This window comes from Oratosquilla oratoria, chromosome 23, assembly GCF_046742065.1.
Source record: "Oratosquilla oratoria isolate Oo_2021 chromosome 23, ASM4674206v1, whole genome shotgun sequence".
Lineage (NCBI taxonomy): Eukaryota > Metazoa > Arthropoda > Malacostraca > Stomatopoda > Squillidae > Oratosquilla > Oratosquilla oratoria.
The window spans coordinates 31,032,937-31,057,422 of NC_134799.1; the positions used below are offsets into that span (position 1 = coordinate 31,032,937).

Here is a 24,486-nt window from a genome sequence, read left to right on the forward strand (position 1 = left end):
CCGTATCCGCGGTGTCTTGCTGCCTTGAGGCAGCACTGAATAGTGTGTATGTGACACCAGCCGGCCTGTCCGGCTGGCTGTTGAGACGGCTGGAGAGGCCGCCTGATCGTGTATGGGACCCTTACGAGTGTCTCATAGAAAACCCTACGGTAGAAACTATATGAATATTCAGTCAATATCCTGGTATGAAACAGGTTAGAGTAAATAATGCTTTCCCCTTTTTTGTCGCTGTCTTTGAGTACATGAAGCCGATACAAACCCTGTAATCACCGATGAACAATAACGTTATTTTTGTCAGCCGCCATAGTCCAAAGATATAATGCAATATTATGTCACTTGGGGACGATTTACAAGGAAAATGCAACTAATACATCACTTCCGTTGAATCAATACAGTATTTCTTCCTCATAGATGAAGTGGTGTGTGTTGGTGGTGCTAGCTTGTGTGGTCCTGTCGGCCCTGGGCGATCTTCCTCCGCCGGAGAGGTCCTACAAAATCCTCATACTCCTGCCAGTGGCGTCCAAGAGTCACAGGAACGTCTTCATGCCCATCGCCAACGCCCTCGCCGACCGAGGACACAAGGTCAGTAGAATCGGGTGTCAAATGTTAGCTCCTGAGACAAGGGGCGAGACGAAGTAGTTGATCGTGACCCAGAGTGGACGAGGAGAGGTGGGGTGACACGATTGTCGTGGTTGTGTCATATATTCTCTATATAAGTAGTGGGGACGGATAACGAGTCTACCTGGGAATGTGCCATGGAAGATCGTCAGTATTGGAGAAGAGCATGACAGTGGCGGTATATTTTCATGTAATATCACTAATGTGGGAACCGTCATTAATCTCGCCTGAAGGTGACTTCATTCGAACTGTACTTTGTGGCATTGGCACATTCCGCTGTGTGTGATTTCGACCTCTTTTTCAGTACAGCTTACCTTAAATTTATATTGATAATAACAATTGATATTGTATATATTTTAGGGGCCTTCCTGTGGATGTATTATGTTTTGCTTTTTTTTTTTTGCTTCTGACCCTGGCAAGTGGGCGGGATACAGGAATGACCCGTCATCCATGAGGAGCTAAGATGAAAGGGGGTAAGGGTGGTGGATGGGAGTGGAGGGGGTAGGAGTGGATTTGATTTGGTTACCTCCTTTATGAGGGGGAAAAAACTCTTGCTATATAGATACAGACAGAATGATAATAGTGATAATAATAGTAGTAGTAATAGTAGTTATAATAATAATTGAATTACAAAGATCATTAAGATAACAAAAATAATAATAATGACAACAATAATAACAGCAGTAACAAAAAATAAACAAAAAAGTGAATACGAATAATCAAACTCAAATAGATATATTACCAATGTCACTCTGCTTTCTTACGTACTCAACAGCTGATAGCGGGTTGCCCACCACCAACAAAGCTAAAAAAATATCGAGATGCGGACGAAGAATAAAAACAAATGTTCTTGAATACGACGGCGAATGAAACATTTTGGAATTCTCAGAGAAATAGCGCATAGCTATCAAATGAACTTAATTTTTTTCATTTTTTCTTTCATTTCTTTATCTTTATAGTTCATAAGAATAAGATTATCGTGTAACGCCCCAAATTATTTTTTATCTATTTTATAAAATTGTTAGAATTATGGTGTAAAACAATAAAATGTTCATTTTACGTCTTGTTCTTTTTTATAGTGATATGCCACATGTATTAGCATAGATAAATAAGAACAATAAATATAAAGACCAGGTAAGATGGAAAATAAGCGTACGTGTATAATGTATTTATATTTTCGGGCGGCGAATAGTCCCCGGCGGCCAAACGACCCAAATGGCGAATCGGCCGCGGCGAATCGTCACCAACCCTTGTCCGAATGTTCATCTTTTCAAGATATTTGGTCCATCAATCTTTTCACTAACCAGCACTATTGTGCTGGTTAGTGATACTGGCCTATAATTTAGAGGTGTTTTCTGTCTCCATTTCCCTCCCCTTCTCCTTTTTCCTCACTTTCCCACTACACCACGAGCAATCCCCTTCCCTGCAAATACAATATGTACTTCCTTTGCGTTGAGATCCACGAAAATTTCACTTTTTCTTCAGGACGTCAATCCTCGCCGTCTGTCCGACGTAAGTGTGTGTGTGTGTTTACCTAGTTGTATCTTACGGAAAGGGGAGCTACACTCGTGTATCCCATGCACGTGTGTGTATTTACCAAGATGTATTTACCTAGTTGTATTCTAAGGGAAAGGAAGCTATTCTCGTGGGGTATCGTCTTTATATCTCGTTTTATCTAGACTATTTTTAAATTTGTGTATCGTTTTTGCACACACCACATTCTCATCTAACTTGTTCCAAACGTCTATTACCCTGTGGGGAAAGCTGTTCTTTTTTAGGTCTCTTCTATAACTGTCTTTCTTGATTTTCTTTCCGTGTCCTCTTCTATCTCTACTATCCCATTTTATTAAATCCTCTCTATCTGTAGTTTCTATGCCTTTCATGATTCTATAAATAGTTATCAAGTCTCCTCTCTCCCTCTTCTTTGCTCTGTCTGTAGCTCAAGTTTTGTTAGTCTCTCTTCATATGATAGTTGTGAGAGTGCTGGCGCCAATTTCGTAATTGCCTTTTTGTATTCTTTCAAGTTTTGTAATAATTTTTTTTTGTACTTGGTGACCACATCCTTGCTGCATATTCTAGTCTTGGTCTTATCAAAGTGACTAGCATTTTCTTCACCATTTCTTCGTCCAGATATGAAAATGCCACTTTGATTGTTCTTATTAAATTAAAAGTTTCTCCGATTTTTTTTTTTTTTTTTTTTTATGTTTCTCAGGGGACATATTATTCATAATAATGACTCCCAGGTCTTTCTCATTTTCTACTTTTTTTTTCTCTCCCAATTTATATGATCCCACTATTCTTTTTTTTTTTTTTTTTTTGCTTCTTCCAAATTCCATCATACTACACTTCTTAATATTGAATTCCATCTCCCAATTCTCCATTCCCATACTTCTTTTAGATCACTCTGCAGTGACTCACAATCTTCTTCAGTGTTCACATTTTTCAACAATTTTGCATCATCCGCAAAGAAGCTCATATGACTTTCAATTCCTTTATCCATATCATTAATATATATAGCAAACAGTATTGGGGCCAAAACTGTTTCTTGTGGAACTCCATTAATCACTTCATCCCAATTGGAATGTTTGTCTCTTATCACCACTAATTTTTCTTTCATGCAAGAAGTCTTCCATCCACTTCAGTAGTTTGCCCTGTATTCCTCCTTCAGTTTCTAATTTCTTTAGCTATTTCTTATGTGGCACCTTATCAAAAGCTTTTTTCAGGTCTAGAAATGCACAATCAGCCCATCCATCTCTTTTTTGTATCATATCTATTAGTCTTGGATTTAGTACGTTTTTTTTTTCCAAATGCCTTATCCATCTAACTTTGATAATTCTTTCACAAATTTTAGCTATCGTACTTGTGAGAGAGACCGGTCTATAGTTAGTAGGGTCTTCCTTGTTTCCCCCTTTATATGTTGGTACTATATTTGCTCTTTTCCAATCTTCTGGAGCTTTTCCTTCTTTCAATGAACTGGTTATTAGACTATTTTGTCTGTTTTGTATTTGTTTTGTATTTTGTCTGTTATTTCATTCCTGCAGTCTCTCAAAATTCAGTTTGCCATTTCATCTGGACCATGCGATTTTCTGACATCAAGATTACTCAAGTGATTCATTATTTCATTCCTTGTTACTTCTATCTCTTTCATAGGGGGATTTTCCCCTCTCACTCCACATCTCTAAGTTGTATGTTCTCCCTCGTAAACACTGATTTAAAATGCCTGTTCATAATTTCTGCCATTTCTATTTCCTCTGTGTATTCAATTCCTCCTTGTCATAGTTTCACTAGTTATTGTTTTTCAGTTTGTTTACAAATTTATAGAATAGTTTAACTTGATCTTTCATTTTTCTATGACATCCTTTTTGTATTTTCTCTTTTCTTCTCTGCGCACCTGTACAAATAAGTTGTACCAACATTTTACCTTTTTTTTTGTCTTGGGACATACCTTTCCACTCCTTCCTTATAGACTTTTGTCAAAATTTTCCATTTCTCTTCTACTGTTGGTTCCTCCTTGTGTATCCTTTCCCATTCTGCTTTTTGGAAATATTCTCTCATCTTATCAAAATTTGTTTTTCCATACATCCATCTTCCTTTTCTATATTGTTTTTTTTCCCAAGTATTTTTCTTCATTTAGTTCCAGTACAACTAATATATGTGGTCACTTTTATTTAGTGGTGTCTTATATTCAATCTTGTCTACTATTTCAGGTTCTGATGTAATTAGTAAGTCCAGTCTTGATGGTTCTTCCTCATTTCTATACCTAGTAATCTCTTGTATCCATTGTGTCATTATATGTTCTATAATCATGTCAAGTAGTACATTTCCCCATAGGTCGTCTCCACCCTTCACTGCCATCTCTTCCCAGCAGATTTCTTTACAATTAAAGTCACCCATTATAACTATTCTTCCTCCATCTTCCATTATCTTATCTAGTGTTATCCTTGTGTCTTGTAATATACTTTTATGTTCTCTCTCTTCCCACGAAGCTGTTTTGGGAGGCACATAATTTACTACAAACTTCCTGCTCTTCTTGTCACTGTCCTCTATTTCCATCATAATCATCTCCACTCTATTCTCTCCTTGTGTAACATTCCAATAATTATATGCACCATGTCCTACACTGTTGGGTGGTAATGGACCTTTCAATTTTGTCTCTACAATTTCCATTATGTCAGGTTCTTTTTCCTTCAGGTAATCATTCAGTTCATTCAAGCCTATTATTATGCCATCTATATTTGTGAAAGGCACTTTTAATTTTCTGTTACCTCCATTCTGTTTTCTGTTTCCCTTCTGTTTTTTCTCAACTATGAACCATTTCCTCACTTTTATATCCACTACTCTCCAATAGAATTTCTCTTTGTCTGACTCTGTTCTGTTCTCATTTTTTCCCTTAGCTCCGATTCTTTTTGTTTTTTCTTCCTCTTTCCTCTTTATTCATCTCTCTTTTTACCCATACCTGTTTATACTGATCACTTTCAGCTAGTTTCCCTGTTTTTGATAAAACATTCTCTGCTGTCGTTTGTGACCTGAATCTAACCTTAATTGGTCTAGTCTTGTCTATACTGTATTTCCCTAACCTATAGATTTCTTTAATTTCTTTCTCTATTTCTTGTTCACTTTCTTGAAATATTTTTAATACCTTGTTTACTTTTTTTCTCCTCTCCTACTCTTGTAGTCCTATCTAGATTATGCTTCTCTTCCATTCCTAATATAATTATACATTTCTTTTGATCTACTATGTCTCACACTATATTCTCCTTCTCTCTCATCACTTTAATGACTGTGTCCTGAGTGTATTCCTTCATCTGTTGCTTCACTATATCACTATATCTCTAAATTCAATTTTATTATCCTCCTGGACTTTTTCCAACCACTTACCTCTTATGCTATGGACTCTTTATTTTCCTTTTTATTCCTCTTTAATTGCCCATTCTCATCCTTTACTTCTCTTAACTGTCTTTTTAATTCTACTTCTTTAGTTAGGTTTTGATTCTCCTTCTTTAGTCCTTCCAATTTATCAACTCTTTGTGTAATTGTTGCAAGTTGGCTAAACCTAACCTCCCATAATTCGTTCATTTTTGTTAGTTTTTCTTCTAGACTTGCTAATCAGGGGAGATTGTCATCTCCTCCCTCATTAAGTCCATAGAAGTAATCATCTCCATTTTCCATTGAGCTGCTGTTATCTATATTCCTACTTTTAATTCCCTTAATTGTTCGACATCAGCTGTGTCGTCTGCACATCGTTTATTGTTTACCCTCCTTCTGACGTTTGAGGCATGTTCACACCCTTCCTCGTTTCCTTACATTTCCTCCAATAATGCCTCCCCTTCGCTTTTTTTTTTCTTTTACCTGCCCACTACACCACGAGCTTTCCCCTTCCCTACTACAACACAGGTACTCCCTCGTCGCTGAAATCCACGAAAGTTGCATTTTTTTTGGAGTTCCAATCTTCGCCGTCAATCTGACGATGTGTGTATTTACCTAGTTGTATTTTACGGGAAGGGGAGCTATGCTCGTGGGGTCCCGTCTTCATATCTCATTTTATCTAAACTATTTTTAAATTCATGTATTGTTTTTGCACACACCACTTTCTCATCTAACTTGTTCCAACTGTCTATTACTCTGTGAGGAAAGCTGTTCTTTTTCAAATCTCTTCTATAGCTGTCTTTTTTTATTTTCTTTCCGTATCCTCTTGTATTTCTGTCATCCCATTTTATCAGATTCTATCAGTAATTTCTATGCCTTTCATGATTCTGTAAATAGCTATCAAATCTCCTCTCTCTCTTCTTTGCTCTAGTGTCTGTAGTTTAAGTTTTTGTAGTCTCTCTTCATATGATAGTTTTGAGAGTGTTGGTGCCAATTTTGTAATTGCTCTTTGTATTCTTTCAAGTTTTTTTTATACATTTTTTTGTACATGGTGACCATATCGTTGCTGCATATTCCAATCTTGGTCTTATCAGGGTGATTAGGATTTTCCTCACCATTTCTTCATCCAGGTATGTAAATGCCACTTTGATTGTTCTTATTAAATTATAAGTTTCTCCAAAAATCTTATTTATATGTTTCTCAGGTGACATATTATTCATAACAATGACTCCCAGGTCCTTCTCATTTTCTACTTTTTTTATTCCTTCTCCCAAATTATATGATCCTGTTATTCTGTTTTTGCTTTTTCCAAATTCCATTATACTACACTTTTTTGTATTGAACTCCATCTCCCACTTCCTACTCCATTCTTGTACTTTATTTAGATCTCTCTGTAGTGATTCACAATCTTCTTCAGTTTTCACTCTTTTCAGTAGTTTTGCATCATCTGTGAAGCTCATATAACTTTCAATTCCTTCATCCATACCATTAATATATATAGCAAACATTATTGGGGCCAGAACTGTTCCCTGCGGGACACCGCTTATTACTTCATTCCATTTTGAGTGCTGGTCTCTTATCACTACTCTCATTTTTCTTTCTTGCAAAAAGTCTTCCATCCAATTTATCAATTTACCTTGTATTCCTCCTTCATATTCTAATTTCTTAAGCAACTTCTTATGTGGTACTTTGTCAAAAGCTTTTTTTAGGTCTAGAAATGCACAATCAGCCCATCCATCTCTTTCTTGTATTATATCTATTAGCCTTGAATAGAAACATATTAAATTGGTGACGCATGATCGTCCTTGTCTGAATCCAAATTGCCATGGATTTAGTACGTTGTTTTTTTAAAAGTATTTTACACATCTAATTTTGATAATTCTTTCACAAATTTTTGCTATTGTACTTGTTAGAGAGACTTGTCTATAGTTGGTAGGTTCTTCTTTATTTCCTCCTTTATATATAGGTACTATATTTGCTTTTTTCCAATCTTCTGGAACTTTTCCTTCTTTTAAGGAACTGCTTATTATGCTATGTATTTTGTCTGCCAGTTCATTCCTGCATTCTTTCAGAATCCAGTTTGCTATTTCATCTGGCCCATGCGATTTTCTGACATCAAAATTACCCAAGTGTGTCAATATTTCATTCTTTGTTACTTCTATTTCTTCCATAAGGGGGACTTTTTCTTTCCACTCAATCTCTTCAGGTTGTATATTTTCCCTTGTAAACACTGATTTAAAATGTTTGTTCATAATTTCTGCCATTTCCATTTCCTCAGTGTATTCAACTCCTTGTCTTAATTTCTCCAAGTCTTGTTTGTTTTTCAGTTTATTGTTTACAAATCTGTAGAATAGTTTTGGTTGATCTTTACACTTTTCTATAACATCTTTTTCATATTTTCTTTTTTCCTCTCTGCACTTTTGTACATATTCATTTCTATAACCAGTATATATTTTCCATTTTTCAGGTCTTCTGTCTTTTTTCCATCTGGTCCAGGCTTTGTCTCTTTTGTCTTTTAACTCCCTACAACTTTTGTTGTACCAGCATTTTACATATTCTTTTTCTTTTTTTTGTCTTGGGACATACTTTTCCACTCCTTTTTTGTAAATTTTTGTCAAAATATTCCATTTCTCTTCCACTGATGTTTCTTCTTTGTATATTTCTTCCCAGTTTTCTTGTTGGAATAATTCTCTTATTTTATCAAAGTTTGTTTTTTCATACATCATTCTTCCTTTTCTATATTGTTCATTTCTTTTCATATATTTTTCTTCATTAAGTTCCAGTTCAATCAATATGTGGTCACTTTTACCTATTGGTGTTTTATATTCAATCTTGTCCACTATTCTAGGTTCAGATGTAATTATTAAGTCTAGTCTCGATGGTTCTTCTTCATTTCTATACCTAGTGTTCTCTTGTATCCATTGTGTCATTGATTGGTCAGTAATCATCTCAAGTAGAGCATTTCCCCATGAGTCATTACCACTCTTTACTGTCATTTCTTCCCAGCAGATTTCTTTGCAATTAAAGTCGCCCATCATAACTATTCTTCCTCCGTCTTCCATTATTTTAGTTAATGCTATCTTTGTGTCCTCTAACATACTTTTATGTTCACTCTCCTCCCATGAGGCTGTTTTCGGAGGCACATAATTGATCACAAATTTTCTGCTCTTCTTATCTCGGTCTTCCACTTCTATCATAATCATCTCTACTGTATTCTTTCCATATATGGCACCTTTCACGTTTATATCCTTCTTAGTCAGGAACATAACTCCACCCCCTTGTTTTTTCTCTCTGTTTCTAATCCAATAATTGTATGCATCATGTCCTACACTGTTGGGTGGTAGTGGGCCTTTTAATTTAGTTTCTACAATTCCCATTATGTCCGGTTCTTTTTCTTTCAAATAATCATTCAGTTCATTCAATCCTGTTATCAATCCATCTATATTTGTGTAAGACGCTCTTAGTTTTCTGCCACTTCCATTGTGTTCTCTGTTTCCATTATGTTTTTCTTTTGTATGTCGAACTGCTTTATTTTCATGTTCACTACTCTCCAATAGAATCTCTCTTTCTCTGACTCCGTTCTTTCCTCGTTTTTTGCCTTAGCTTCAATTCTTTTCTGCTTTTCTGCCTCTCTTTCCTCCTTATTCATTTCTCTTTTTATCCATACCTTTTTATATTGATCATTTGTTGCTAGTTTCCCTGTTTTGGATAGAATTTTCTCTGCCGTTGTTTGTGACCTGAATTTAATCTTAATTGGTCTGGTCTTATCTGTACTATATTTTCCGAGTCTGAATTTTTCCTCAATTTCCTTTATAATTTCTGGTTCATCTTCCTGGACTAATTTTAATAAACTGCTTACTCTTTCATTTTCCTCCTTGATTCTTGCGGTTCTATCTGGGTTATGTTTCTCTTCCATTCCTAATATAATTATACATTTCTTTTTGTCAGCTAATTCTCTTACTATATTCTCCTTCTGTCTCATCACTTTAATAACTGAGTCTTCATTATGTTCTTTCAATTGCTGTTTGACTATGTCAGTGAATGAAACCTTATTCCCTTCTTGGGTTGTTCTCCAATTTTTAGCTTCTATAGCTATTGTCTCTCTGTTTTCATTACTATTCTTCTTCAATTTCTCATTCTCCTCCTTTACATTTCTTAACTGTCTTTTTAGGTCCTCTATTTCATCAGTTAAGTTTCTGTTTGCCTTCTCTAGTTGTTCCAACCTTTCAATTCTCTGGAAAATGGAGTCAACATTACCTAACCTACTTTCCAAGTCCTCGATCACCTTATCAACTCTCTCCTCTAGTCTTATCAGTCGGGGGGGGGGGGGTTGTGTCCCCCCCCCACCCTCTTTAAATCCCTGGAACATATTCTCGTCACTTTCTACTGTATTGCTCCTCTCTATACTTCTAATCTTTACATTTTTATTAGACATTTCATCATCGCTCAGTCTTTTGTTTACCTTTCGCTTGTCTGGCTGGGCCAAGTCTACTCCCTCCTCATTTCCTTCCATTTCCCTCAGTAATCCCTCCCCTTTTCCTCTTTCCCTACTTTCCCACTACTCCACGAGCAATTTCCCCCCCACCCTGTAAAAACACTAGGCACTTCTCTTTGCGTTGGGATCCACAGACTTCAGTTTTCTTCAGAACGTCATCCAAGCCGTCCATTCGCTGAAGTGTGTATTTACCTAGTTGTATTTACCTAGTTGTATTTTACGGGAAGGGGAGCTATGCTCGTGGGGTCCCGTCTTCATATCTCATTTTATCTAAACTATTTTTAAATTCATGTATTGTTTTTGCACACACCACTTTCTCATCTAACTTGTTCCAACTGTCTATTGCTCTGTGAGGAAAGCTGTTCTTTTTAAAATCTCTTCTATAGCTGTCTTTTTTTATTTTCTTTCCGTGTCCTCTTGTATTTCTGTCATCCCATTTTATCAGATTCTCTCTATCAGTAATTTCTATGCCTTTCATGATTCTGTAAATAGCTATCAAATCTCCTCTCTCTCTTCTTTGCTCTAGTGTCTGTAGTTTAAGTTTTTGTAGTCTCTCTTCATATGATAGTTTTGAGAGTGTTGGTGCCAGTTTTGTAATTGCTCTTTGTATCCTTTCAAGTTTTTTTTTACATTTTTTTGTACTTGGTGACCATATCGTTGCTGCATATTCCAATCTTGGTCTTATCAGGGTGATTAGGATTTTCCTCACCATTTCTTCATCCAGGTATGTAAATGCCACTTTGATTGTTCTTATTAAATTATAAGTTTCTCCAAAAATCTTATTTATATGTTTCTCAGGTGACATATTATTCATAACAATGACTCCCAGGTCCTTCTCATTTTCTACTTTTTTTATTCCTTCTTCTCCCAAATTATATGATCCTGCTATTCTGTTTTTGCTTTTTCCAAATTCCATTATACTACACTTTTTTGTATTGAACTCCATCTCCCACTTCCTACTCCATTCTTGTACTTTATTTAGATCCCTCTGTAGTGATTCACAATCTTCTTCAGTTTTCACTCTTTTCAGTAATTTTGCATCATCTGCAAAGAAGCTCATATAGCTTTCAATTCCTTCATCCATATCATTAATATATATAGCAAACATTATTGGGGCCAGAACTGTTCCCTGCGGGACACCGCTTATTACTTCATTCCATTTTGAGTGCTGATCTCTTATCACTACTCTCATTTTTCTTTCTTGCAAAAAGTCTTCCATCCAATTTAGCAATTTACCTTGTATTCCTCCTTCATATTCTAATTTCTTAAGCAACTTCTTATGTGGTACTTTGTCAAAAGCTTTTTTTAGGTCTAGAAATGCACAATCAGCCCATCCATCTCTTTCTTGTATTATATCTATTAGCCTTGAATAGAAACATATTAAATTGGTGACGCATGACCGACCTTGTCTGAATCCAAATTGCCTTGGATTTAGTACGTTGTTTTTTTCCAAGTATTTTACCCATCTACTTTTGATAATTCTTTCACAAATTTTTGCTATTGTACTTGTTAGAGAGACTGGTCTATAATTGGTAGGTTCTTCTTTATTTCCTCCTTTATATATAGGTACTATATTTGCTTTTTTCCAATCTTCTGGAACTTTTCCTTCTTTTAAGGAACTGCTTATTATGCTATGTATTTTGTCTGCCAGTTCATTCCTGCATTCTTTCAGAATCCAGTTTGCTATTTCATCTGGCCCATGCGATTTTCTGACATCAAAATTACCCAAGTGTGTCAATATTTCATTCTTTGTTACTTCTATTTCTTCCATAGGGGGGACTTTTTCCTTCCACTCAATCTCTTCAGGTTGTATATTTTCCCTTGTAAACACTGATTTAAAATGTTTGTTCATAATTTCTGCCATTTCCATTTCCTCAGTGTATTCAACTCCTCCTTGTCTCAATTTCTCCAAGTCTTGTTTGTTTTTCAGTTTATTGTTTACAAATCTGTAGAATAGTTTTGGTTGATCTTTACACTTTTCTATAACATCTTTTTCATATTTTCTTTTTTTCTCTCTGCACTTTTGTACATATTCATTTCTATAACCAGTATATATTTTCCATTTTTCAGGTCTTCTGTCTTTTTTCCATCTGGTCCAGGCTTTCTCTCTTTTGTCTTTTAACTCCCTACAACTTTTGTTGTACCAGCATTTTACATATTCTTTTTCTTGTTTTTGTCTTGGGACATACTTTTCCACTCCTTTTTTGTAAATTTTTGTCAAAATATTCCATTTCTCTTCCACTGATGTTTCTTCTTTGTATATTTCTTCCCAGTTTTCTTGTTGGAAGAATTCTCTTATTTTATCAAAGTTTGTTTTTTCATACATCATTCTTCCTTTTCTATATTGTTCATTTCTTTTCATATATTTTTCTTCATTAAGTTCCAGTTCAATCAATATGTGGTCACTTTTACCTATTGGTGTTTTATATTCAATCTTGTCCACTATTCTAGGTTCAGATGTAATTATTAAGTCTAGCCTCGATGGTTCTTCTTCATTTCTATACCTAGTGTTCTCTTGTATCCATTGTGTCATTGAATGGTCAGTAATCATCTCAAGTAGAGCATTTCCCCATGAGTCATCACCACTCTTTGCTGTCATTTCTTCCCAGCAGATTTCTTTGCAATTAAAGTCGCCCATCATAACTATTCTTCCTCCGTCTTCCATTATTTTAGTTAATGCTATCTTTGTGTCCTCTAACATACTTTTATGTTCACTCTCCTCCCATGAGGCTGTTTTCGGAGGCACATAATTGATCACAAATTTTCTGCTCTTCTTATCTCGGTCTTCCACTTCTATCATAATCATCTCTACTGTATTCTTTCCATATATGACACCTTTCACGTTTATATCCTTCTTAGTCAGGAACATAACTCCACCCCCTTGTTTTTTCTCTCTGTTTCTAATCCAATAATTGTATGCATCATGTCCTACACTGTTGGGTGGTAGTGGGCCTTTTAATTTAGTTTCTACAATTCCCATTATGTCCGGTTCTTTTTCTTTCAAATAATCATTCAGTTCATTCAATCCTGTTACCAATCCATCTATATTTGTGTAAGACGCTCTTAGTTTTCTGCCACTTCCATTGTGTTCTCTGTTTCCATTATGTTTTTCTTTTGTATGTCGAACTGCTTTATTTTCATGTTCACTACTCTCCAATAGAATCTCTCTTTCTCTGACTCCGTTCTTTCCTCGTTTTTTGCCTTAGCTTCAAGTCTTTTCTGCTTTTCTGCCTCTCTTTCCTCCTTATTCATTTCTCTTTTTATCCATACCTTTTTATATTGATCATTTGTTGCTAGTTTCCCTGTTTTGGATAGAATTTTCTCTGCCGTTGTTTGTGACCTGAATTTAATCTTAATTGGTCTGGTCTTATCTGTACTATATTTTCCGAGTCTGAATTTTTCCTCAATTTCCTTTATAATTTCTGGTTCATCTTCCTGGACTAATTTTAATAAACTGCTTACTCTTTCATTTTCCTCCTTGATTCTTGCGGTTCTATCTGGGTTATGTTTCTCTTCCATTCCTAATATAATTATACATTTCTTTTTGTCAGCTAATTCTCTTACTATATTCTCCTTCTGTCTCATCACTTTAATAACTGAGTCTTCATTATGTTCTTTCAATTGCTGTTTGACTATGTCAGTGAATGAAACCTTATTCCCTTCTTGGGTTGTTCTCCAATTTTTAGCTTCTATAGCTATTGTCTCTCTGTTTTCATTACTATTCTTCTTCAATTTCTCATTCTCCTCCTTTACATTTCTTAACTGTCTTTTTAGGTCCTCTATTTCATCAGTTAAGTTTCTGTTTGCCTTCTCTAGTTGTTCCAACCTTTCAATTCTCTGGAAAATGGAGTCAACATTACCTAACCTACTTTCCAAGTCCTCGATCACCTTATCAACTCTCTCCTCTAGTCTTATCAGTCGGGGGGGGGGGGGGGTTGTGTCCCCCCCCACCCTCTTTAAATCCCTGGAACATATTCTCGTCACTTTCTACTGTATTGCTCCTCTCTATACTTCTAATCTTTACATTTTTATTAGACATTTCATCATCGCTCAGTCTTTTGTTTACCTTTCGCTTGTCTGGCTGGGCCAAGTCTACTCCCTCCTCATTTCCTTCCATTTCCCTCAGTAATCCCTCCCCTTTTCCTCTTTCCCTACTTTCCCACTACTCCACGAGCAATTTCCCCCCCACCCTGTAAAAACACTAGGCACTTCTCTTTGCGTTGGGATCCACAGACTTCAGTTTTCTTCAGAACGTCATCCAAGCCGTCCATTCGCTGAAGTGTGTGTATTTACCTAGTTGTATTTACCTAGTTGTATTTTACGGGAAGGGGAGCTATGCTCGTGGGGTCCCGTCTTCATATCTCATTTTATCTAAACTATTTTTAAATTCATGTATTGATTTTGCACACACCACTTTCTCATCTAACTTGTTCCAACTGTCTATTGCTCTGTGAGGAAAGCTGTTCTTTTTAAAATCTCTTCTATAGCTGTCTTTTTTTATTTTCTTTCCGTGTCCTCTTGTATTTCTGTCATCCCATTTTATCAGATTCTCTCTATCAGTAATTTCTATGCCTTTCATGATTCTGTAAATAGCTATCAAATCTCCTCCTCTCTCTCTTCTTTGCTCTAGTGTCTGTAGTTTAAGTTTTTGTAGTCTCTCTTCATATGATAGTTTTGAGAGTGTTGGTGCCAGTTTTGTAATTGCTCTTTGTATTCTTTCAAGTTTTTTTATACATTTTTTTGTACTTGGTGACCATATCGTTGCTGCATATTCCAATCTTGGTCTTATCAGGGTGATTAGGATTTTCCTCACCATTTCTTCATCCAGGTATGTAAATGCCACTTTGATTGTTCTTATTAAATTATAAGTTTCTCCAAAAATCTTATTTATATGTTTCTCAGGTGACATATTATTCATAACAATGACTCCCAGGTCCTTCTCATTTTCTACTTTTTTTATTCCTTCTTCTCCCAAATTATATGATCCTGTTATTCTGTTTTTGCTTTTTCCAAATTCCATTATACTACACTTTTTTGTATTGAACTCCATCTCCCACTTCCTACTCCATTCTTGTACTTTATTTAGATCTCTCTGTAGTGATTCACAATCTTCTTCAGTTTTCACTCTTTTCAGTAATTTTGCATCATCTGCAAAGAAGCTCATATAGCTTTCAATTCCTTCATCCATATCATTAATATATATAGCAAACATTATTGGGGCCAGAACTGTTCCCTGCGGGACACCGCTTATTACTTCATTCCATTTTGAGTGCTGATCTCTTATCACTACTCTCATTTTTCTTTCTTGCAAAAAGTCTTCCATCCAATTTAGCAATTTACCTTGTATTCCTCCTTCATATTCTAATTTCTTAAGCAACTTCTTATGTGGTACTTTGTCAAAAGCTTTTTTTAGGTCTAGAAATGCACAATCAGCCCATCCATCTCTTTCTTGTATTATATCTATTAGCCTTGAATAGAAACATATTAAATTGGTGACGCATGATCGTCCTTGTCTGAATCCAAATTGCCTTGGATTTAGTACGTTGTTTTTTTCCAAGTATTTTACCCATCTACTTTTGATAATTCTTTCACATATTTTTGCTATTGTACTTGTTAGAGAGACTGGTCTATAGTTGGTAGGTTCTTCTTTATTTCCTCCTTTATATATAGGTACTATATTTGCTTTTTTCCAATCTTCTGGAACTTTTCCTTCTTTTAAGGAACTGCTTATTATGCTATGTATTTTGTCTGCCAGTTCATTCCTGCATTCTTTCAGAATTCAGTTTGCTATTTCATCTGGCCCATGCGATTTTCTGACATCAAAATTACCCAAGTGTGTCAATATTTCATTCTTTGTTACTTCTATTTCTTCCATAGGGGGGACTTTTTCCTTCCACTCAATCTCTTCAGGTTGTATATTTTCCCTTGTAAACACTGATTTAAAATGTTTGTTCATAATTTCTGCCATTTCCATTTCCTCAGTGTATTCAACTCCTCCTTGTCTTAATTTCTCTAAGTCTTGTTTGTTTTTCAGTTTATTGTTTACAAATCTGTAGAATAGTTTTGGTTGATCTTTACACTTTTCTATAACATCTTTTTCATATTTTCTTTTTTCCTCTCTGCACTTTTGTACATATTCATTTCTATAACCAGTATATATTTTCCATTTTTCAGGTCTTCTGTCTTTTTTCCATCTGGTCCAGGCTTTTGTCTCTTTTGTCCTTTAACTCTCTACAACTTTTGTTGTACCAGCATTTTACATATTCTTTTTCTTGTTTTTGTCTTGGGACATACTTTTCCACTCCTTTTTTGTAAATTTTTGTCAAAATATTCCATTTCTCTTCCACTGTTGTTTCTTCTTTGTATATTTCTTCCCAATTTTCTTGTTGGAAGAATTCTCTTATTTTATCAAAGTTTGTTTTTTCATACATCATTCTTCCTTTTCTATATTGTTCATTTCTTTTCATATATTTTTCTTCATTAAGTTCCAGTTCAATCAATATGAGGTCACTTTTACCTATTGGTGTTTTATATTCAATCTTGTCCACTATTCTAGGTTCAGATGTAATTATTAAGTCTAGCCTCGATGGTTCTTCTTCATTTCTATACCTAGTGTTCTCTTGTATCCATTGTGTCATTGAATGGTCAGTAATCATCTCAAGTAGAGCATTTCCCCATGAGTCATCACTACTCTTTACTGTCATTTCTTCCCAGCAGATTTCTTTGCAATTAAAGTCGCCCATCATAACTATTCTTCCTCCGTCTTCCATTATTTTAGTTAATGCTATCTTTGTGTCCTCTAACATACTTTTATGTTCACTCTCCTCCCATAATCATCTCTACTGTATTCTTTCCATATATGACACCTTTCACGTTTATATCCTTCTTAGTCAGGAACATAACTCCACCCCCTTGTTTTTTCTCTCTGTTTCTAATCCAATAATTGTATGCATCATGTCCTACACTGTTGGGTGGTAGTGGGCCTTTTAATTTTGTTTCTACAATTCCCATTATGTCCGGTTCTTTTTCTTTCAAATAATCATTCAGTTCATTCAATCCTGTTATCAATCCATCTATATTTGTGTAAGACACTCTTAGTTTTCTGCCACTTCCATTGTATTCTCTGTTTCCCTTATGTTTTTCTTTAGTATGTCGAACTGCTTTATTTTCATGTTCACTACTCTCCAATAGAATCTCTCTTTCTCTGACTCCGTTCTTTCCTCGTTTTTTGCCTTAGCTTCAATTCTTTTCTGCTTTTCTGCCTCTCTTTCCTCCTTATTCATTTCTCTTTTTATCCATACCTTTTTATATTGATCATTTGTTGCTAGTTTCCCCGTCTTGGATAGAATTTTCTCTGCCGTTGTTTGTGACCTGAATTTAATCTTAATTGGTCTGGTCTTATCTGTACTATATTTTCCGAGTCTGAATTTTTCCTCAATTTCCTTTATAATTTCTGGTTCATCTTCCTGGACTAATTTTAATAAACTGCTTACTCTTTCATTTTCCTCCTTGATTCTTGCGGTTCTATCTGGGTTATGTTTCTCTTCCATTCCTAATATAATTATACATTTCTTTTTGTCAGCTAATTCTCTTACTATATTCTCCTTCTGTCTCATCACTTTAATAACTGAGTCTTCATTATGTTCTTTCAATTGCTGTTTGACTATGTCAGTGAATGAAACCTTATTCCCTTCTTGAGTTATTCTCCAATTTTTAGCTTCTGTAGCTATTTTCTCTCTGTTTTCATTACTATTCTTCTTCAATTTCTCATTCTCCTCCTTTACATTTCCTAACTGTCTTTTTAGGTCCTCTATTTCTTCAGTTAAGTTTCTGTTAGCCTTCTCTAGTTGTTCCAACCTTTCAATTCTCTGGAAAATGGAGTCTACGTTACCTAACTTACGCTCCAAGTCCTCGATCACCTTATCAACTCTCTCCTCTAGTCTTATCAGTCGGGGGGGGGGGGTTGTGTCCCCCCCACCCTCTTTAAATCCCTGGAACATATTCTCGTCACTTTCTTCTGTATTGCTCCTCTCTATACTTCTAATCTTTACATTTTTATTAGACATGTCATCCTCACTCAGTCGTTTGTTTACCTTCCGCTTGTCTGGCTGGGCCAAGTCTACTCCCTCCTCATTTCCTTCCATTTCCCTCAGTAATCCCTCCCCTTTTTCTCTTTCCCTACTTTCCCACTACTCCACGAGCAATTTCCCCCCCACCCTGCAAAAACACTAGGCACTTCTCTTTGCGTTGGGATTCACAGACTTCAGTTTTCTTCAGAACGTCATCCAAGCCGTCCATTCGCTGAAGTGTGTGTGTGTGTGTATTGCTGCAGCCAGTCTTTAAACTTAGTAACTCAACTGTTTTGTATCAGAGATAAGAGAGATATTTGAAATACTTTGTAGTTATGGAATGTGTAGCCTATGTTCTATATGTCTGTCAACTGCAGGGAGATGACAAAATGTCAAAGGTTGAAAGAAACGTAAAGTAGCCTGACGATGTTGACTCTTTGAGAAACCAGATATAATCCCTTACTCACCATACAATGACACAATTCAGCAATACTAGATCCACTGAAAGTGATCATACTGTCAACTGACAGAAAAACATCGGATGATGTTAAGTTTGCTATTTTGCAATATGGCTGAGGAAGGTGACGGTGTTGATTGCATCCTTGCGAGTATGTCATGCTCTCTAAACAAGTACATGCTAGAAGCAATTAAATGCATCACATTGATCTGGGACATAGTTTCAACTTGGTGAGAAAATGATGAGTAGTGTGATGAGAACCATGGCCCCGTCATTTCAGCAGAAAAAAACCTTGTCCTGTTAAAGTGTCCCCTACACATATACCAGAGATCTTTAGAGATGACTATCCCTACTTCACAGATCCTGGGTCAGATTCCCAGGTCTTGACCCAACTCCCTATTCTCATTAAAATTGGAAAGTCATTGCAACGGGCCTGCACAAAGCTTCCGCTGTGTAACCATTACTCAGAGCAGCCATGTCAACTCTCCAGAACTGAGGAATCTGATATGGAGGATCTCCTGGCCAATTGTGAGAGGTAGTGTAGCCACTTGCTTGTAGAGTGAAGTACTGTAAACACTTGGCAATGTTGCCACATTTAAGTAGGGTTACATTTTATCATACACTTATCCTGAAGAGATCAAAGAAAGCAGGCTGTCCAACATTTGCAGTGAACAGGGCTCAGTTCTATCCCCCACACTATTTAATCTATACATGCATGACTTACCCACACCAGACACCTCAGAAATACAAATCTCTTCCTACGCAGACGACATAACAATCACATGCACACATCGTAACACAGACAAAGCTGCAGAAATAATCCAGCCATACCTTGACACACTCAACACATGGTTCATCACAAACAGACTCAAAATAGCTCCAACCAAATCTACAGCAACACTTCTCACAAACTGGACAAAAGAACACAAATACATACCTCATCTCTACATCAACAACACTCTAATACCACACACAAACACACCGAAAATTCTTGGTGTAACATACGATACATCCATGTCTTTCAAACAACACATCACAAACATAAAAAACAAATGCACACCCAGACTTAACGCACTTAAGTTAATCACTGGAACAACATTTGGACAAAACAAAGAAACTAATATAACAATATACAAACAATGCATACGCTCAGTGTTGAATTATGCGAGTCCTGCATGGGCTCCTAATCTCAGTGAGACACACCACAACACCCTTCAAATCATACAAAACAAAGCCCTAAAAACAATTACAGGCTGCACAAATACAACACCTACAGACCATTTACACCATGAAACAAAAGTACTCAAAGTCAAGGACCACCTCGACATGAGAGGCACACAAACACTTGCCGCAGCCACCACAAACACATTACACCTGCTACACTACATAGCAGAACACCCACACACACCAAGAAACATTAAAACAACACCCAAAGACCTTTATCACGCACAGATACTCTCTTGTCTTCCTCCACAACCACCAAATACCAGCCTCCGGAAACATATTCATAATCATATCACTCACCGCTCCATTAACACACTGAAAGACAGCACACTGCTGCATGCCAGACCCCCTGATATCCACCCTTCTGAATCCTCTCTCCCACGAAAGGACAGAGTCCACTTGGCTAGACTGCGGTGCGGTCACCACCCATCACTTCTAAGCTACCAGAAGAGGCTGGATGACCGCATTGTGAACAGCTGCCCAGGATGTAACACTTCACCCCATACCATACAACACATAATGGAAGACTGCATTATACACAATCATGCACGCAAACAACACAACATACGCTCTATAAAGGATTTGTGGGAAAACCCAGTTTCGGCTATGGCATTCCTTGGGGAGACGGGACTGCTCGGACAGACAGTCTAGGGAACGACAACAACAACAACAACAACATTTGCAGTGATATTGTAAGATATGTATTATACACAAGAATGATAAATTCATGTGCAATGATCATGTCAGATCCAAGGGAAAATGACTAGGATCTACAACACTTATTATTCTTGTACTATTGGGTGGCTGTTATTTATCATGAACACAGTCAGCCCCCTACTGGACAGGATTTAGAAAAAGTCCTACAGATTATTACAAGGTGAGAACCAACTCTTGAGTACTGGCATACAAAGACTGCACAGTCAACCTAACAGTAATGCTGTCTTTGTTGACTACTCCAGCTTGCAAGATGAAAATGTGGGATAAAAGCTTTTCACTGTTTTAGGTGGTTGTTTTTAATAATTTTTTTAATCCTTAAAGAAGTCTTTCAAATTGTTTCAGCAAAATGTATTTAACTTGTTTATATATATTGATTCATTCACTTATACATATATCTATTGATTTGGTTACCAGGTTATCTGTTTATTATCAGTTTCCAAGTCTGTACTGAAATGAAATGCTTAATGGCAATCAGAATGAAATCAGTAAAGGATATGGATAATTATTAAACAAAAAATGAAAACCTAATTTCAGGTTGTCATGTTGTCAAACTTGCCACCTACTACAAAACACCCAAACATACATGAGGTCTGCCATGGCCTGAAGGATTTTGATACTGACAGCATTAACGTGTTTGAAATACGGAAACAATCTCCGGGAGTCTTTGGCCACTTCCAGGCCGTATTGCCTCCCATTGCCAGAAAACTGTACCATGTTCCCAGTGTCAAGAACCTCTATGAGCGGAGGAAGGAGTTTGATATCATCATAATCAACCACATGTTTAATGAGGTTGGTAATATATTTTGTCTAGTCTAAGATTAAGGTCCTTTTTTTTTATTCATTTATTTTTGTATAATGCAAAATATCCTTTCATCCAATGCCTTTAGATGGTCTACCTCTTAATAGGTATATTTTTCATGTTTTATGAACTAAAATATCTGTTGAACTGCTATTCTGTTATATAAGATATTCTTTTCCTTGATGCCTGCAGGTAGCATATCCATTTGCCCATGAGATGCCTTTCATCACAGTTTCCACACCTGGGATGGACTACCGTCAGAGTGCAGTTCTAGGGAATGTTCTGAATCCAGCTTATGCCCCCAACTATTTAAAAGAATTTCAACTTCCCATGAATGTATTCACTAGAGCTACAAATATTTTCTTCCACTTGATGTTACCCATTTATTGGAGGAAATGGGCTGTTGTTCCGCCTGTCCAAAAGGAGGTAAGAAATGCATCTTAGACAAGGTTTTGTCTGTCAAAGATCCATGCTTTCAAGAGGAAAGAGCAAAATGTCACATGGAAGACAGACTCCCCAAAATTCCTCATCGGCCCTGGAGAGGACCCAGATAACTAGTCAAAGTTCAGAGTGAATCAACTTCCCTGCTTCCACCAAGAGATGTGGTACCAAAAGCCTGATACCCAGTCTCCAGGACATGATCATATCTTTTTCATAGTACTTTAACCTCCACCTCATACTTCTGTGACATTTTTGTTAAGAAGAGCAGAATATTGGTGCCTCCCCTCTCACATCTTGTATAGCCTAGTGACATTGAAACAATCCCAGGCCTTTACACATGCTTTGCATGTACAAAACCTCCATTTTCACACACAACACTACTTACAATGACATATGACCTGCCATTTCAACATCCAAAAGATATACACTTTAACTCCATCCACTCAAAGATTACAAACCACATACTGGGTGGGAACCTGAATGCACATCACCCTATATGACCATATTCACCAGTAACAAACTTAAGAAAAAACACAGTCCTAGACCAACTCTTCAACCTAAATATGCTAAATGTCACTGGATTTCCCACAAGACTCCTAACACAACCCACAAACAATTTTCCAGATATTTCAGTGTGCTCACCCTCCATTCATAAAAAAAGAAGAAGAAAAAAAATTAACAAACCTTATCTTATCTCTCCTCAGACAATGTCTACATAAAGGTCACTAAATAAATTAAACAAGTAGATAAATGAATGAATATATTAATAAATAGATAAACCCATGTAAAGACATATATAAACTACAGAAAGGCAAACTAACCAGAATACACTGAAGAAGTAGAAAAGGTTATGGAGAGTATTGACAAGAATCAGTTCCCATCTACAGGTAAAACCCCAGAATCTTAAATACCATATTAAAGGAAAGTAGGAGGAGTAGATGTGTCCCAAGGAGTAAGTGCTAAGAGACTATATGTGAGATAGGAGGAAAGTGTGAAAATGGATGGAAGGGTAGTGTTGTCATAGGGTGACGTATCATTTACTGTATCCTCATAATTTCCTTCTTCTTTGTTGATGCCAATGACGAAGACTCTTCTAGCTAGTTTCTCTCACTCATAACACCTATCAATCCTACAATCATACCTTAGGTAACTATTCTCTATATTTTTCTTCCACTGCACTTTTCTCATACACTCCCATCTCTCCCCTCGTTCACTCATCACACTGACTCCTATCCCTCGGCGGACGCCCATTCGCCCCCTTCTACAGGGTGATCTTTGACACAACATTCACCACATGCATACCACAGGTAGTGAATGTTGGATTGAAGGGGTCTAGTGTGGTGGTGACTGAAAAGAGGCCTGTATATGAGAAATGGCTATAAAGAAGAAACGAGGAAACATATGAGAGGTATAGGGTAAAGGGTGAAGAAGCAGAGTGGAAGGTGAGTCAAGGTAAGAGAAAAGTACATATTGGGTGGGGTAGGTGCTTGGCTTATAATTTGGAAAAACATATAAAAATGTTTTGAAAGTGAAAAGAATGCAGAGAGGTGAATCAGATAGAGAAGACAGGATAAAGGGAGTTAATGAACATTTGGTGATGGAAAGGGTGTGAGAGGGATATGGGCCGAGTTTCAAGTTAATGAAATGAGAGAACATAGAGACTTTGATTATGACAGAAGGAGATAATAGGATGATGATTGTGATAGAAGAGGATAATATGATTGCACAAAATTAGGTACACACATGTCAGAATCTTTCACCAGCTGTGTCGATTCTTGACTGTCCATTCTGGTCATTCTCCCTTCCTCTACCCTTTGCACTTCGGAGTTTTGAAGCTTCAGAGTTTCCAAGTCTTGTTATTTGATGCTTCAGAGTTTCGAAGTCTTGGTATTTGATGCTTCAGAGTTTCAAAGTCTTGGTATTTGATGCTTCAGAGTTTCGAACTTCAATTGCACAAATTGGTGATACTCTCGCAAACCACTCAGTTTCTTCAAACTGTAATTGATATATTAGTTAATCAGTTGTTTATGTATATGTATAATTCAGCCAAATTTTACGAGTCACAAGTGATCTGTGACAACACACACACACGCGCGCGCCGATCGAAGTGACAACGGAATTTGGAACTCCAAGAAAACTTCAAGTTTCATCGACCTCAACAACGAGGGAGAGTACCTTTGTTGTATTAATAGGGAAGGGGAAAGCTCATGGTGTAGTGGGAAGATGAAGAAAAAGGAGAAAGGGATAGATTACTGAGGGAAATGGAAATAAATGACGAAGGTGACGAACGGGTTCCCCCGGACGTCAGGAGAAATATCAAGAAGAGGGCTGCAGACGACGCAGGCGAAGTCGAAAATATCAGTAAAAGCCTTAAGTTTAGAAATATAGATAAGAACAGCACAATAGAAAGTGGAGATAATAATTTCCATGGTGCCAACCTCCCCCGATTAGCAAGTCTAGAGGAAAAACTAGAGAAAATGACCAAACATTGGGAGACTAGGTTCAGTCAACTTACACGGATTACGGAAAGAGTTGATAAATTGGAAGAACTAAAGAAGGAGAACCAAAACCTAACCAAAGGAATAGTAGAATTAAAGACAGTTAAAAGAAGTAAAAGATGAGAATGAGGAATTAAAGAATAATAATAAAGAGAATAAAGAGTCCATAGCAAACAAAGCACAGGGTTGGAGAAAATTTCAAGAGAATAACAAAGTTGTATTTACAGATATAGTGAAACAACAGATGAATGAACAATCTAAGGACACAATTATTAAAGTGATGAGAGAAGAGAAGAATATAG

General features: G+C 36.5%; 1 protein-coding gene across 1 annotated transcript; it reads left to right on the forward strand.

The window, feature by feature from the left end:
• The first annotated feature begins 390 nt into the window (after positions 1–390).
• On the forward strand, positions 391–21,986 carry LOC143038044 (UDP-glucosyltransferase 2-like). Its single transcript, XM_076206912.1, has 3 exons — positions 391–582; positions 20,981–21,235; positions 21,438–21,986. The coding sequence occupies exons 1-3, from the start codon at positions 412–414 to the stop codon at positions 21,687–21,689; spliced, it is 678 nt and encodes a 225-aa protein (XP_076063027.1). The 5' UTR covers positions 391–411; the 3' UTR covers positions 21,690–21,986.
• Positions 21,987–24,486: the final 2,500 nt, after the last annotated feature.

What these genes read in the sequence shown, in the direction of transcription:
- LOC143038044 (XM_076206912.1), top strand. Translation starts at nt 412, where the DNA reads ATGAAGTGGTGTGTGTTGGTGGTGCTAGCTTGTGTGGTCCTGTCGGCC. An exon ending in TCGCCGACCGAGGACACAAG is followed by an intron (nt 583 to 20,980) that starts GTCAGTAGAATC and finishes ACCTAATTTCAG; the next exon opens with GTTGTCATGTTGTCAAACTT. An exon ending in TCAACCACATGTTTAATGAG is followed by an intron (nt 21,236 to 21,437) that starts GTTGGTAATATA and finishes TGATGCCTGCAG; the next exon opens with GTAGCATATCCATTTGCCCA.